The sequence below is a fragment of the Triplophysa dalaica genome, chromosome 25 (assembly GCF_015846415.1).
Source record: "Triplophysa dalaica isolate WHDGS20190420 chromosome 25, ASM1584641v1, whole genome shotgun sequence".
Classification (NCBI taxonomy): Eukaryota; Metazoa; Chordata; class Actinopteri; order Cypriniformes; family Nemacheilidae; genus Triplophysa; species Triplophysa dalaica.
In genome coordinates, this window is record NC_079566.1 from 11,161,322 (window position 1) to 11,178,115 (window position 16,794).

The 16,794-nt window shown below is 40.4% G+C and overlaps 1 protein-coding gene across 2 annotated transcripts in view; it reads left to right on the forward strand.

Moving 5' to 3' along the window:
- Positions 1–16,794, forward strand: part of grin2da (glutamate receptor, ionotropic, N-methyl D-aspartate 2D, a) — a 56,363-nt gene that overhangs the window by 144 nt on the left and 39,425 nt on the right. Inside the window, exons 1-2 of one of the 2 annotated variants that reach the window (XM_056741416.1) lie at positions 31–130; positions 15,430–16,024. In XM_056741416.1, coding sequence (XP_056597394.1) covers positions 15,476–16,024 — 549 coding nt within the window. In that variant the 5' untranslated portion in view covers positions 31–130; positions 15,430–15,475. Of the gene's footprint in view, positions 1–30; positions 131–15,429; positions 16,025–16,794 lie in introns of those variants that run through there. The other variant, XM_056741415.1, reaches the window with a different exon arrangement.

A 16,794-nucleotide genomic window follows, 5' to 3' on the forward strand; every position in this document is an offset into this window, starting at 1 on the left:
AGTCCTCAACGGATTTTGCCCTTCAAATTGGCACAAGGCGGCAAGCGCGTGAGACGCGTCTGCGTCAGCGCCCGAAGACTCGTGTGTCTCGCGCGGTTATCCACTTTGACGGATAGAAGACAACCGGCCGGTGAGCAGGGGTTTGACCCCTCTGTCATTGATGCGCGTGCACATAACTCAAGGTCTCTCTCACCTAGACATCCTAAACACATAGGATAGCAGTGACTTTTACCCTAGCTCACAAATAGTGTCTCTTTGAGTCTGAACTTTACATTATTGACAAGGGTATAGCCTCGTAACGTTACGGTTCCTCAGAGAGCGCAGTGATCCACGGGGGAGATCATGTATGTATAGCCATTTCCTTGACATGTGTGACAAGTGGTCGCCGCATTTAATTGACAGACTCGTATAATGGAGATACGTATTTTTTAATTTAGATGTTGAAAAGCTGCGTTTTCAGTCATCGGTTTCTGCTTGTTTTTCGTTGCATCAAATGATTAATCAGTTTTCGTCACGTTGTGTGTAGCTGCAAATACACAAATACGCCAATATTCACGGCTAACCGCTTTTTACTTCAATACGAACTAGCCAATGTCATTGTTAAAACTGCTGTTGAGAAGTGAAGCATATTCAAACAGGTCACGGTTGTGTTTAATGGAATTAAAATAGCGCATATTTTACATGGAAATATCAGATTGATTTAAATTTCATCATTTCTTGCATTCGGGCGCCTGTGCGTTGAGTTTAGTAATTGAGGCGCCTTTTTTCTTGTAGCTCAGATTGCCTCATTTTGGACCACTTGTTACTGGGCAATCACGATTAAGGCATCTGCATGTCACAGGCTTATTAAGAGGAATGGGCTGACTTTTATTCTTAAGTGGGATTTAGCTGGGGTGCAAATATCAATGATGTTAATACACAATATGTGTCATATTTGTGTCGTAGGTTCAGTTTATTTCAGCTTGGTTGGCGTTCCACTTGTTTCTGCCTAAACTTGAAGCTGAGCCAGCTCTGAATATCCGAGTTTATTTAGGGTAATCAGTGTATCCAGCCTTGCTAAGCCTTACCCAAATGTGAAGTTGTGGTGACCTGCCAGACAGTCTCCCTAGACGAGTCCCCGTGGGAGTGCAGGTTTCCGCAGGAGTCACCTGAAGGTTCGTCTGACAGGTTTAAAGTTGGCAGGTAGGCAGCGGTGGTACCGGAGGAAGGGAAGTGCAGGTCGAGCTGTCTCCCAGATTACTGCTGGTTTAAAGTCCCTCCCGTGATACAGCTGTTGAGTCCAAGTACATAACCCCCCACCACACAACACATGCTCATACACAAATCAAAATGAAACACACACTTGCTTCAGTTAAAGCAGCACAGCTTGAGGGCATTTTGGGAAGAAAGCCCAACAGGAAGCTGGCCTAGAGGTCTTGAAACCGCACATCCCAGGGAGAGAGAAAGAGAGGAGCCAAATTGCGTCCTGTTTTCCCCTCGCCTTTTCAAGCCCCCACCCGCGGGATTCGATGCTTGCCAGACCCCAGCTGTTCTGAAGAGCCACCTCCTACGTCCAGCTCTGTCATGTCTATGCATCAGAGCTGTTACATCATCCGGCGTACAAGTGACTGACTTATATTTTTCACAAGACTTAAGAGCAGTTGAATGTTAAGTACATGATATAGCCTGGCATTTGCTGAATAGTTTGGATTGGGTTCCTATCTAGAAGTGCAGCTTGTACAAAGTAAGGGTAGAGGATTTGTGTGGTTCACATTGAAATGTGTAGAAACGTGTAGGGAAATTGTTATCACAAGGCAGGAAATTTTAAAAGTATAATTTGTCAAAACGCATTTTTTTATTAAAAATTGCAAATGTATTTGGGTAGTTTGCTATATTATGTGAGTTGACTTTACTGAATGATTATTTATATCAAAAAGTGGCATTTTTATGTACCTTGTTTAAAACCCATTCAATTGATTTAATGGTACTAAATGTTAATTAGTTACTTAAAGGGACAGCTTTCCCACATTCTTCAAAATATCTTCTAATGTGTTAATCAGAACAAAGAAATTTATAAAGCATTTGTAATACGATTCAGACATGGAAGGAAGGAGTCGGGAACCGGAAGACATTTGAACAAAGATTTAATACAAATAATAACAGCCGGAGGCCCCTCACGGACGACCGCCGGCAAACAAAACATAGACATAAATATAAATACAAATACAAACAAAAAACAAGTTCGGGCCCGGTCCTCTCTCTTCGACGGTCCGGTCGCTCGTTCCTTTTATATGCTCCCTATCTCCTACGTGATTCGAGCCTGGTGTGCGCACAGCTGGCGATCATTCACAATTACTCACCGGACTCGAACCACGGTCTCGCCCCGCCTACTCTACTACAGCTTTTTTCCTAGTCAAGACCAAGAAAGGTTAAAAGCATTCTTCTAAATATCTTTCTCTGTGTTCATCAGAACAAATTAATTTATACAGATTTGGAACAACTGTCCTTTTTAATATTGGTAACCAAAAAATAATTGCACAAAAAAACATAGATGGACTTGGAGTACTTTGCCCTTTACATTTAATTAAATGTCAAAAAAGAGATATAGAAGCAATTAGACTTCCTGCATTCCAAAACTCAACAGGTGTCCAAAACTGGGCTTCCCAAATCCGTGGAGATTTTGAATATTTCAGTGTCTCTTATTTAACCAGTGGGAAAAGACTGGCAGAATGAATGATTGCTATAATCAGATCTTTTAAAGGCTTGGAAAGTTACTACTTCCCATATTCATATTCAAACCCTTGTTTTGCTTTGGGGCATTTCAAATAACCCCTATAGCTAACTGTTCCGCTTTCTGAAACTCATAGGTATCGAGAACTGGAATTAAATATACATTAGAATGATGGCAGCAGCCAGTGGTATATTCCAAGGGTAGCAAAGGATTTGTCAACATTGCTATGCAAAGTGAGACTTAAAATCTTGACAGTGTAGCTTCTCAAAGAACTAGAGTGCTAATGATTTTCAGCAGTTCTGCATCCTGATTTTTCTCTTCCTCTCCTTGATGGTTCACATTTGTTGAAGTTGTGTTCTCACTGTTGGTAGCGAAATAACAGATTCATCTCAGATACAGCTGGAAATAGCAAACATTTTACTAAGAAAAACTCTTTGCAATGTGTGTGCTCTAGCGGAAAGTGCAAAAGTGATAGTCAAACGCCTGTGTGGAAGATGGTATTTATGCAAAAACGAAAGCCTTTATATCAGCCCACTAAAAATGTTTAATTTTCTTTTACACGATTTTTCAGCAAAGTGCACAAAGCAGAGCAGACAATGTGCACTTGCGGCTAACTAGAATAAATTAACTGAAGTCTGAGGCATTACAGTATGTACTTAAACATGATGTACCAAACTTATTTGGAAGCATTCCAAAAAAGTATTTTGTATAGTTTGAATGTGTACAGTTTTTTTATTTTAAACATACTTTTTTAAATATTTATACATTCTTGACCCCAGACATTTTAGTGTCGCTTTCAAACATAGAAACAATAGATTCAATATTCGATCCATCTTTGTCAAAGCAAGGGTTCGACTCCTCCGCAAGGTCGACTTCAAAGGCAGGTGACAGGAAGTCAATGATGTACTGAAGGCCCATTCACAAATACCTTTATCCTTCCATCATTTTATGTTGCACGCTTTCACTGACAACCTTGTTAATTTCAGTAGCATGTGCAATTTTTTCATGTTGTGATGTAATGAAACTTTTTGATGTTTTTTGTTGATTTTTTTTAACAAAAAAATTGAAAAGGAAACTTTACACTTTATGCAAACACAAATTGATGGTGATAGTTTACCAAAAAATGTAAATTCTCTTATCATTTTCTTACCCTCTTGTCATTTCAAACATATAATTCTTTTTTTTCTTCTGAAGGACACAAAGATAATTTTAAGAAAGTTGGTAAACGAACAGTTATGTCACCCATTCACTTCTATTGTATGGACACAAAATAAATGTAAGTAAATGGGCGCCGGTTAGCAAACGTTCTTCAAAATATATTTTTATGTTCTGCGAAAAAAAGTCATACAGGTCTGAAATGACAAAAGGGTGAGTAAATGGGGTAAACTATCCCTTTAATGAGAGTGTGTGAAAATGATGTAACCTCTATTTTTTACTCTTCTCTATTCTGTCTATTCTGTCTTTATTTAAGCTTTGATGTAAAAACACACGCTGTAACAGAGTTAAATGATAAACTCTCAGACCCAACAGACATTTTCTGTCTAATGGTCCTGCACAAGGCTGCCAGGCAGCAACCATCATTCTGCACGTTCTTCCCTGCCGCTTTTTCCTCTACATCCCCTGAAGATTCTCACCCAGATGCAGATGCGCTCAGATCACTGTAAATAAAGAACTCCACACTTTCGTCTTGTATACCAGCAGAGACTCCCCAGATGTCTTCATTCATCCTCTATGATTTCTAGATTGGTTCCAGTAGGTGCACTCCCCTCATGCTACGGGTTTGTATGAACTTGTCGCCTATTGATTTTTCACTTTCATTTGTAGCTTTTTGGCCAAGTCTCTCAACTAGTTTGTGGTGGAATTATGTCTTTGTCTTGTGACCACTGGGCTTGATTGGTCATCTTAATAAGTACCTTAGTGAAAAGGGAATGAGGCCGGAACTCTATTTCGCACTCTGTTAATATCGGAGCTTGAAATCAGCCTGTGAATTACGCCTTGCTTATCAGACAGGCATTATGTTTTTTCTTTCTCGGGCTATTGATTGTAAATCCTTTTTTGTTCAGATGTAAACCGGAATTTTGTCGTCACGCTGATGAAGTTCACATTCGGATCAGTGGTACAAGGCGTTGCGAAGAAAGTTAGCCATGCTCACCCTGGGTTCGAATTAATTCAACATGAAATCTTGGGGTGCGGAGGATTGGAGGGGTCGGGTTTCAGGGATTCCCTCCTTCTATTTCCTCTGAGCAAGACGGATAGAAACCGGCTCCCTGCAAGCATCCAAAATTAAATCTCAGGGGCCTCCACAGATGTCATTTTCAATGCAGGGCAATATGGCTTGCTGCTGCCACTGTCACTTTTACTCTTTGGTGCTTCACTCTCTCTGGCCTCCCACCGGTCTTTGCGGTGTGATTAAAATTAAGCTTCACACCTTTGCAAGTTTTTTCGTCTCTCGAGTGTGTTATAGTGCCATATTTGATGAGATGAATGAGTTTTTTTTCCCGTTTTATTAATTTCCCCCCTTGTGAAGAGAACATTTATTATTAAATGGCCATTTTCTGATTCATCGCTGATTGATGAAAACATGTTGAGTTGCTGCCATTACTCTCAAATTGCTCGGGATACTTAATGGAGATCTCAGTTAGGTTTAAATATAAACTTTTATTTTACATTACATATTTCTAGACCTGGTTAAGCCAGTAACAAATGGTGGGCAAAAGTCAAAAGGCCAGAAGGTTTGCACATCAACGCTCATCATGCCACACTTAAAGTGGTTGTATTGAAGATGAAGAAGCCTATTTGACAGATAAATCCAATGACATCAGTATCAAAGGATGAGAAGAGTGACTACGAAGCATTCAACTGTAACACTCACCTCAGGATTGTTTCTCATTAGCTCTAATAAAGTGCAGGGTCCTTGTGTAATGAAATAAGCCTTCAGGTGTGTTGTCAATGCTTTTCTGTTTATTATTTATCATCCCCCATTTTATTACTTTACTGCTCTTCACACGAACAATGCCCCCAGCTGTAACAAAGCTGCGAGTACAGCATCTTAGCCAGATGTTTCTGCCCAATCCATTACTCGCCATCATCATTGAAGTGGATTGGCAAACAACGCAACCTCGCTGTCATTCACTATGCTGCATGGCTGTCCCTTCGGTGCAATGTTTTTGTTCAGTGCTTCAATGTTATCTTAGAGTCTGGAGTTGCTGTTTAAAGCTGGGGACAGATATACCATGTTGAATAGCAAGTGCATGAAAATGTTGTCTTCCGTAGATCTCCATAACATATACGCATATATTTTACAATCAGGGTCAAGGTAGACACAAGATAGTAGACTTAAGAAAAACCAGTGGGTCTGTAGGATGAAAGTAAGAGATTAGGATGAAGGTTGAATGTAAGGTTATGCATAATAACAGCAAAAGTAAAGTCGGAAGAAGCTTGAAAAGCAGGTGTGGATTTTCAGTACTCTTACTTGTTCTAATGCCATCAGTTAGTCAAGGCTTGATGTGGAACATGCAACACATCAATCACTTAAATCCAAAGGAGATTCACTTTTGTGTAAAGACGAGGGGCGCATACTGATTGTGCTGAATTGCTTCTTTCTTAATTTTATGTGGATGTAGCATATTAGCGTCCTTCTGAAACCTTGTTCTCCATATTAAGTGATTTGTAACTTTTTTTGCCTTATATCATTAATATGGCAACAAAGTGACCATGTTTGTCACTCAGTTTGCAAATATCTAACCAATGAAAAGCATGTTTGTTAACTTTGACAACGCAGTATTTAATAATTTAATAATTTTTCCATTTCCTAAAAAAACAGCTAATTTAGACATCCGAGGTTTCGGAAGGGTGGCAAAGGTATGGTCTGTCAGCTCACAGGCTTGGGTCTTTACTGTCCTTTTTAGGATAGTTTATGGAACCATTTTCTATTCCTCACCAATGTTTCACAGTCTGACCCTTTGTCACGAGGGTGTTATCCATTGTTGATGATTGGTAGATTGAGGATTTTTCAGTTTGTACATCACAGTTTTTAGGAATTCTAAGCAAGCAGCCATACATCAGCAATTGAGGCAACCTGCTCTGTGGATGCTGGAAAGTTATCGTTTTAGGTCACCTGTCTGGACTGAGATTGTCTACTGGCAGGCTGTCAATGTTTTTGTGGGACGTATCAAAACTGAAATATTACACCCATAAACGGCATTGTTCTATATTTACCAAGACTCTAATCTTGCTGCAAAGCACATAACTGGGTACAATTTAATGATGAGTTGTTATAGTTATCTCTAAAGCCTGCATATATTTTCCATTTAATTAGTGAGAAAAGAAGAGCAGGCGATCAAAGCAGCAGTGCAGATAGTGTGTTACACTCCGTTTTGAAACGGTGTTTAATGGACATGTTATGATCAAAACATTATTCACTTATTTTAAAGGAATGGTTGTGGTGGGACACTGTGGACATTTGTTTGAATGTGTGTGGATGTAGCGTATGTGATTTATAAAAAAAAATCTGTATGCTAAAAGTAATCATTATTTTAAAAAAAAAATGAATATATACACATACATGAATTAAATTCAACCCAGAATCCAATTCATTAATGTAATGCATAAAATTCTGACTTAAATAAAAATGTATATCTTAAATATCATATTGCATATGCAATGCACATAAATCTATATAACTAATGATGTATTTTTCCTATTTAATCTTTCAATTCAGTTAAATTAATGTCAATATATCACAGAAACATTAATGGCATTGTGAGACCGTTCTATTAGAAATACTCGACAGCTGTATGATCGACTGAAGCCTTGGAGATTGCAGTGATGTGTCCTCATGGAGTAAATGCAGACAGCATTTGGGTTACATCAGCATCAGGCTGCATGCCTCATGCATGTCATTTAAAGCTTGCTTTGTTGAATTGTTAAGTACTATGCCCTTTCACATCCATTATCTACAAATGGACAATTAATAGCCAAAATTGTGGGTGCTCACTTGCCTCCAATTTGTATGTATTTCCTCTGTCTCACAATTTTTCTTTTGGCTTTTTCTCTTTGTCCATATCGGTTTCGAATATGTGGGTGAATCTTGCAAAACATGTCCAGGTCATATCTTATTTTTTATATTTTAAGTCAAAAGAAAAAATATGAAGTATATCTTTAGGATATTTTAAGTCAAAAGAAAAAAATATGAAGTATATCTGTAGGACCAAAAGTTTTCGTAAGAATCGTTTTTAAATGTTTCTGAACATTTATATATTGGAGTATACACATACCTTAAGGCTGTATGGTGGTATATTCTACTCTAAATAATTTAAGAAATTATGGTGTTGTTTTTTGCATTATTGAATGTGTTTGTAGGAGAGGTGTATTGGGGTAGGAACGGGTCGTGTACGATTCATCCATGCAGTTGCCATGCTTTCTTCTTATGTTTTCTGTTTCTCTCGTACAGGATGTTGTCAGCTGTAGAAAAAAAGGCAGGGTGCCTGCTTGCAATTGTCCTCGGCTGCAGTATTTCTAAACTACAGCAGTGTGGTTGTAAACTGCATTGTGGGGAGTGGGGACCGACCCTGTTTAAGTGTGAGAGTTCCATCTGCATGGTGAAGTGTGCTCGGGGCCACCGGCTGGGCTGCGTTCCCTGCAGTTTTCTTTAAGAGCCTGTGTCTCAGCCAGCTAAATATCAACTCATTAACTAAGGCAAATGGTACTGCATTCAGAAAAAAGAAAAAGAAAGAATACCAAAGCCATGGCATGTAGGCAGAGGAACGAGGTTTGTTGTTGTTATGTTCTTGCAACTGTCCTTGGTCTGTCCTCATGAATCTTCCTCATTCTGGTCATACCCGCTTACTTTCTTTCCACCTCTTTATTTATTTTGGTGGCACTGTTCCTTTGTCTTTTTTACTTACAACCTCTTTCACCTTTGTAGTCTGTAATTTTCTAGCAAAACACAGGCATGCTGAATTTTTGCTCCCCACCTCCCCGAGCCTCTTTTTAATTTGAATTAAGTAAATGATTGTGAAGAACACTAGAAACAAGGTCGCCTGTTGATTACTTTCCCCTTGTTGAAGAATACAGCAGGGATGGCCAGCACGTGTAGTACTGACAGGTCTGTTCGCTGAGAAGAAAGCCTCACAGCTGTCATTACACCTTTTTTCTTTTTTTTTCCCAAGACCTCATTTACAAACACAATATGCGTTTCATCATGCCGTCCTTTTGTGGATACAAAAGATTGCACCAGTGACCCATCAACTGCGACACTCTTCTACCCACAGTGTATTATATTATAATTTTCCTCCTTTGACTTCATTGAGCTTTGGGCCTTGCTAGATCCCAGGTACAATCTGCTATCTGACACCGGCTCGCTTGCAAAGAATATGCACAAAGTTATGCGTCTCTGGTGAAATAAATCACAATGCTGTGCTTCTCATGCTGGTAGATGGATGACAAACCCCATGGAAGACCAACGGTGCCGTTTTCATGAACTATTTTGACAGGTGGGAGGAATAAATGTCAATTTTCACCCAAGAAAATCGTACGAGAAACAAAATTTAAGTTGAGACACGCTTCAAAATGAGTGCCTGATGAAGGTGCCCTGAAACGGATTGGAACATTGGCACGTGAATTAGTATTTTAGATGCGAGGGGCGTACAGCGCGTCGCCCCTGTTGCGAGGGACAAGGCCAGGCCTGAGTGAGAGGAAGCCATCTTTAGCTGCATGAAATTCCATCTCTGTCAGTGCCGAGGCCCTGCAGTGTTGTGAAAGCGGTTCGGTCTTGACAGAATTTAATTTGTTTTTCTTTTCACATCTTTTCTTTCAGGTTGAGGCTGTGCAATATGTTTCTAAGAGGATGTTTTTGTTACAAAGGGATCTTCAGCTTGATTGTGAATCCAAAGATAAAACCTTACTATAGAGTCCTTTTTCTTTTTTTTTCCCAGGGAAGGTTATTGCATGGCTTAGAGAGCACTTGTATGTTCCTTTGCGCCGAGGGGACGACAGCTTACGTCAAGGTCTCCGGTCTGTAATGCAGTCGATGAATGGGTTTAAGCTCTGTTAATTATCCGAAATAATTAACACCAGGTTTTCAGGGTATTGCATATTATTATATCATTAAAACATTCGTGGAGGTGTGCGAGACGACAGCGTGGGCTGTGACCTGTGAACATCTGCAGTAAACGTGGGTGGACTTTTCTTTTGCACAATAATGTACAATACCATTGTCTGAACTTTGTATTGTAAGCACATGTACATGGTAAAATAAGACGTTTTTTTTAACTGAATTCTGTAATTTAGGTACATGTACATGGTAAAACAAGACGTTTTATTTAAGTCAGTTTAAAATGGATATTTATCCTGCACACAGTGTGTACCCTGAAGATGTACAATAATTTAACTTTTATGGGTAGATAAGGTACAATAATATTTCTGTCTTATGTTAAAGGTACATTAGGAAGGTACCGCCCCCAGTGACAAGCTATAAAAGTACACATTTTGCTCCTTCCTTTCTGGCAATTCATTATTAAAGGGATTATTCACTCAAAAACGAAAATTCGGTCATCATTTATGCACCCCCTTGTCATTTCAAACCATTCTTCTGTTGAACACAAGATATATTTTTAAGAATGTTGTTAACCTAAGAATGGCGGTACCCATTGACTTGCATTGGTTTTGTATCCATAAAATAGAAGTGAATGGGTATCACTTCTGTTTGGTAACCCACATTCTTCAAAATATCTTCTTTTGTGTTCTGCTAGGTCATGCAGGTTTGAAATGACATGAGGGTTTTCCTTTTTGGTGAATTTATCCCTTTAATACACATTTCTGGTCTAATTTTAGCTGTATGTTATTTAAAAATATCCAATAGCATGCTCCACCTCTATAAAATGACTTTCTTTTTCAGCTGATGTCACCAGTTCTAAATGTTGAGTCCATTTGTTGAGAGAAGCATTTGTAACGTCTGTGAGCTGTGAATGATGAAGGGCTCATGCAGCTAGATGAGGCTCCGTGGACCGCACCATAATTCAGCGCCACGTGTGAACCACAGACAGCCGCATGTTAGACAGCATTGCGCACGCAGAGACGGCGATCTACCCGCATTGTCTTGCCTCAAAAGCGACTACAAAAGACCTGCAGGACTTGCAGCTAAACAACATCCAGGGCTTTCATAAAAATCAGTGCAGTCTTTGATAAAAATGTTGTCAGTAGAACCCATCCATCGGTAAAGCAAAGGATGAGGTTTATGGTGGGCTTTTCAGATGCTGATGCATGGGGATACCCGCATTAGCACCACTTATACGGTATATTTTTTTAGAGAGAGACATTTCAGATAAGTGCTTCTCAATGGGAAACACTGCATTGCAGACGTATGATCTGAAAAAGTGACCATCTGTTCGCCCCTTAATGTTTTTAGTCCCAACGAGCAAACATGCACATGTAGAAGGTAATGTACATGCAGATGCTACTGTACCATCTCGGAATATTTATAGGGGTTCATTCAGAAGCTAAAGATTTTTGTATCCAAAAAGTTCATTCAAAACTGATGAAAGTGTGCTGCTGTAAATTTAGGGTATCTGGAGCCAAATTCATGGCGGTGGGGCAGCTGGAAAGTGAATGATCCCAGAGATTCCACAGTGAAATTGGAGGCAAATGTTATTTGAAGGTTCACTATTAACATAATGTCTCAGAGCCAGCCTTTTTTGAAAGCTGTGAGCAAAGCATCCTTTGAAGAAAGAGAGGTTGCTGTACTTAGACCAAAAGCACAACCAGTTCTTGTCAAAGCACTGTACTTACCTTCAGAGTCATGTAGGAGCACAAATTGCTTGTTTTGAAAGGAGCACAATTTTGGATGTAAAAAACCTACGACTAAAAAAGCAATAAATTCTTGTTAGCGTTATGAATAGATTGGATGTTTTGCTAGGAAATGCCAAGTCCTATGCATGTTGGCAAGTCTTGAGCAGTTGGGGAACGGATTTCTAAGCCAGTCAATTTCTCAGAGTCAGTCAGTCGGATACAGAGCACTTCAAATTTACTGCCACACATGCTAGTACCTCAAGCTGAACCATGCTGAAAAGAACCTGCTTGTTGAGCACCAAGTAACTCTTATTTGATTTTCACCCTTCACTTACTTTGACAAGTTCCACAGCTTAGCTTGTTTGATGTGGTGTGGCATGATTAATTTGATCATTACCATTGATTGACATCGCCTAAAACTAATTACTGTTGGAATGCTAGTTTTGCTTACTTCGCTTAGGATTGTTGGCTTAGCTTCCATTTTCTTATGTCTAGTCGACACGTACACTTGGTTTTTTATAAGCTGAGTTTTCTTCCTTAATTTTCCAAAAAATCTTAGCCTTCATAATAGCTCGTTATGAAGCGTTGTCAAGAGCATGCCGAACGAAAGGGTGCCGCTATACCTGTAAAGCTGTGTTGGCCAATCAGAAGTCGGAAAAAGGTTACCCTTGCTACGATTTGGTCTCATGCAGAAAACGTATATTGCCTTTGCAGTTTGCCACAGGATTGTCAAGGTATTTTCTCTTTGGCTCATTTCATCATGAGGTCACTCAGCCCGGAATGAGTCAATTCTACTTATCAACCCTGAATGGATTTACACTGTGCAACCTGCGTGTCGAGACTAAAATATTTATTGGCATCGTACACTTGGGAAAACAACATGAACTCGGACTACATTACCACACCTGTAGAAGAAAAAAATGTGTTTACTATCCATGTAACATGTAAACGTTTACAATCATTAAAACCAACAAAGAAGCTATTGCTTTAAGGACGATGATAGGTATTACTTTTAGCTAGATCTTAAATTGTGGACGAATTTTGTATTTTAGGCATTAGGCTATGCAAAGTCTGCTTGGCTACGCATTTTGTCATTTACAAATAATTTGAAACAATTTCCAGCAAGTAATATCAATTACAGTTTATTCAAACATTCGTTTTGTAAAGCAAAATCGAAAACCATCAACATATCTAAGTAAAGCATTATAATAATCTGAATTTGAAGTTATTGCTTAGTGGCGTCGTCATGCCCTTGGGTAGGCTCAGTTACCAAGGCGCTTTAATGGAGGTCACTTATCATTTAGCCGACGCCTTTTACTATAGGACAGGAGTGGATCCCCTGGAGCAACACGGTATTAAGTGCCTTTCTGAAAGGCTTGATTGTGTTAGACTTCACTTAGAAACTCAACAGTTTATGTGTCAACCCTACCTAGCATCAAATTTGTGACGTCTGCGTTACCAGCTCAGAGCCGTAATCACCAGACGGTTACTCACGGAGACAATGACTGGCTAAATTGCCAGACTTAGAGTGTTTTCACACTTTGTACGATTGATTCAGTCCCCACCCAAGTTCAATTGTCCCCCTCTTATGTGCTTTCACACTGTGTGCCGAACTGCTTTCGTCATCAGCGTGAGTCCACCGGCTGCTGTTTAAGATTACGATTTGAAAAAATGAGATGGAAATATTGTTGCTTTCACGTTTTTTGGCTGTTCTGGTTGTTTGGCATCACTACTAAAATGTTGGCGATCAGCACTTGTGTCTGTAATTTAAGTCGCTAACAGATTGTTTTCATAGCATTACATGAATAGAATCCTAGACTCCATTTTCATGAGCGTTTGCCATAGTGTATGTGCATTCAGAAAACAGCTTTCACAACAATCAATCAAAGCCAACTTTAAGGTCAAACCAGTCAAAAGATGTGTGAAAATCCTGAACCAGGGTTGCAAAATAGTGACCCTTGCCCTCTTGCCCTTAGCAGGGTTCACAATTCCCCTTAGCTAGCACAATATTATTATATTCTGACCTTTCAGCCTGAGCTAATAAGTGCCCTGGGAAATATCTACAGTAAGATCTACACTCCTGGTTCTAAAAATAACAATTTGCAACAAGCTCCGTTCACTGCATGAATGGAAGAAAATCTCAGAAGTGATTCAGTCTGGCGTGTGGGTTGGACTTCCTACTTTACTGTGGTTAAAAGAACTCATTTTCATGCTTTCTCGCTCAGAACTCATTTGATGCAAACATAAGGAGTTTGAAGCCTCCATTGCTTAATTTACAATCAGTTAACTATGCAGAACAGATGTTCCTATCTTCCTATCGGTCCACAGTCCGGGTTATTGTTTTCTTAGCCATCCATTTCTTCATATTTCTTTCAAGCGGAATTATAATTTTAATGGATTTTGACTTGATGTGCAAGTCACCTTTCCTGCTCCTTTGGTTTCCACATGCCCTAAATGTCTAAACCTTTTCTAAAGCTTTCAGTTGGTTTTTCCTCACCTTCACTGTCAGTAGCACCGGTGTGCACATAAAATAACAAATATGGAGTCAAATAAATGTTGTTTGTGTTCTTCCATTTACACCGCAGTATTCCCCCCTACTCGCCACTGCGGTCTTTGCCCATCGGCCAGTGTGAATGAAGTAATGATGTTGTGAATTATGCAGTAGACCTTCTGATAAGTCCTTTTGCCTTTGCTCAAAACTCCCTTATAGGCATCTGTCCTTAACGTTATTGAACTTGCCACTTGTCACTTCCATAAATCTCAACCCCCCTCATACGTCTTCCTTCTCGGCCTTGCATCCATCTAGGTGTCCACTTCTCCATTTTTCTCCCCCTCCTCTTCCGTTTGATCTTTCCCAACAGATCTTGCCTTCCATATCTTAATCCTCATTCTGTAAGTGGTTTTCCAATGTCAAGGGGGGAGGATGTTGGGAAAAGAGAAGTTATGACGTCAGCGTGCCGTCTGGTTGAAAGCTATGACATTAGCATCTCCAGCATTGAAAAGCAGCCAGTATGACATTACAGACAGATATGCATTTGTGTGTGTGGGCGTGTACGTGTGTGCTGCCAATTCCTGAATCAGTGGTTCAATAAAATGCATGAGACGATGTGATGTATAGCGCAAATCTCAATTTTGCCCGCCTATATGCGTATGTATACGTTGTTGGTGTATAAATAAGTGCGTTTAGTGGGAGATTAATTAAAGAGAGTGTGTATGTATGCATCTGCGGTGCAGTAGGAGGGTTGGGTGGCTCGGGTTTTTGATGGCTGGCGTACAAAGTGACTTGAAAATGATTCATGGTGTTGCTGGCGCTTACGGCCTGCCATTTGTATCAGCAGAACCGTGTCTCTCTCTCCCTCTCTTTCGCTCTCACTCTCTTTCGCTCATCGTACGAGGACGCAAACAAAAGGCGCGGAGGGCGGCCTCATCCCCTCTGTTATTCTCTGTGTTCTTTTTCACTTTTATTTACTCGGTCTGTTGTGGATCTACCCAGACAAAGACAGACGCTTTACGGCCGAGCAGATTTATAGTGGAGATTCGAGACTCTCTCTCCTGCGTTGAAGGGGGAATAACGCATGAATCAGGGCAGGGGGAGTAATGATTTCCCATCTACCCTGGGGAACGGTGGGGTTCAGGGGGTGAGATGTGTTGGCTTTTCTGTTCCAATCCCTGCACGCAGATTTAACTACCTCGGCAGGGTTAATGTATCTTGATGTCTTGTGGCATTCTAATTGATGATGATGGACTACGCTGATGGCTCGCCTTCCGTGTTGTCCTTTTCTCTGTCAGACATTTGAATTTGCCCTGTGAACTTGCTTGTTTTGTAACGTACTTGCTATTTTATTGATCATATTTTTTATTTTTTAAGTTTTACTTTACATTTACTTTCAACCAGATCTAACATTCAACTCTTTCTTTTTCCCCTCCTCAAGGTTTTGCTCTTGCTTAAAGTGCCCCAAGTGACTCTCCGCCCTCGTCATGGCGGCAAGGCCTGCCCTTTCGTTCTTGTTGGCTGTGCTGGCGTGCACTGGGCCGGCCCAGCCCTCCCCCCCACTGCTGCTCCGCCCCCGGGAGAGAGAGAGGGACTCGGGAGGGGCTTCGGGCGGAGTCAACATCGCTGTGGTCCATTCCGGCTCCTCCCACCTCCCGGAAACGAGCGCTGGGGTGGGGGGCACGGGCGGAGCCTCTGCGGCGGGCTTTGGCTCTGGTGCCGGGCCAAGCAGCAGCTCAGGGACAGGTGTTTTGAGTCGGGCCTGGTCTGGACAGGTGGGTGAGAGTGTGATGACACCGTGGGGGCCGGCTAACGTGATCTGGTTGGCTGTGAACGAGAGCAGTCCAGGGAGCCTGTTGCTACAGTTGTGTGAGTTACTGGGCAACACACCACTGCAAGGCCTTGTATTTGAGGAAGAGAAGCCACCACCACCCAACCGGGCACCATTAGCACCTATGCTGGAGTTTGTCTCCGCCCAGACAGGAGTACCTGTCATTGCTGTAGGGGGAGGTGCTGGCCTGGGGAGGGAGCCGCAGGTAAGACTGAACATCCATTCATAGTCTTGCAATATTTGTGTCGTATATACATTTATCAAATAGCTGTAGCAGTTTTGTAGCCAAAAGTATGTGTAGTCTTTAGGTCCTTTCCAACAGTATATTCTTTTTTTATTTTAAATTTTGCTTTCCCCCAGAGATTTAAAATGGTAGTATCTTGGTAATTTTTCAGTGGTAGCCACAGTTATCCTCACTGTGCAAACAGCTCTCAGTGGCCTGGAAAACCACTATATGTAAGCTTTATTGAGGATAGATCAAATGTATATGTGACCCTATCTGGGTAATTCAGGCTTTCAAGATATAATAATAGGATTAATAGCTTTCCTTTAGCAAAGTGGTAAGAGCATTGCGTTAACAACGCAAGGTTGTGGGTTCGATCCCAAGGGATTGCAAATACCTATGTAAAATGTATAGAATAAAGCAATGTAAGTCGCTTTGGACAAAAGCGTCTGCCAAATGCGTAAATGTAAATGGATTAACAGCATCAAAGTTTGATTTCAACGCGCTGTAGTCAGAGAAAACAGACAAACAGAACAAAAAATTATAGATTGTAATTATACGATTATATAATTGTAAGATTATAAATTTGACAGTTGTGCTATAAACAGGTCGAAAAACATTCACATATTCTGCACTGATTTTATCAACAAAAATCTGTGAAGCTGAGCTGGATGGGTTTAAACATGGTAAATTGAGTTAAAGTTAATTCACACTAATCCAACAAACTCATTTTATTAAGATTTGTTTGTTTG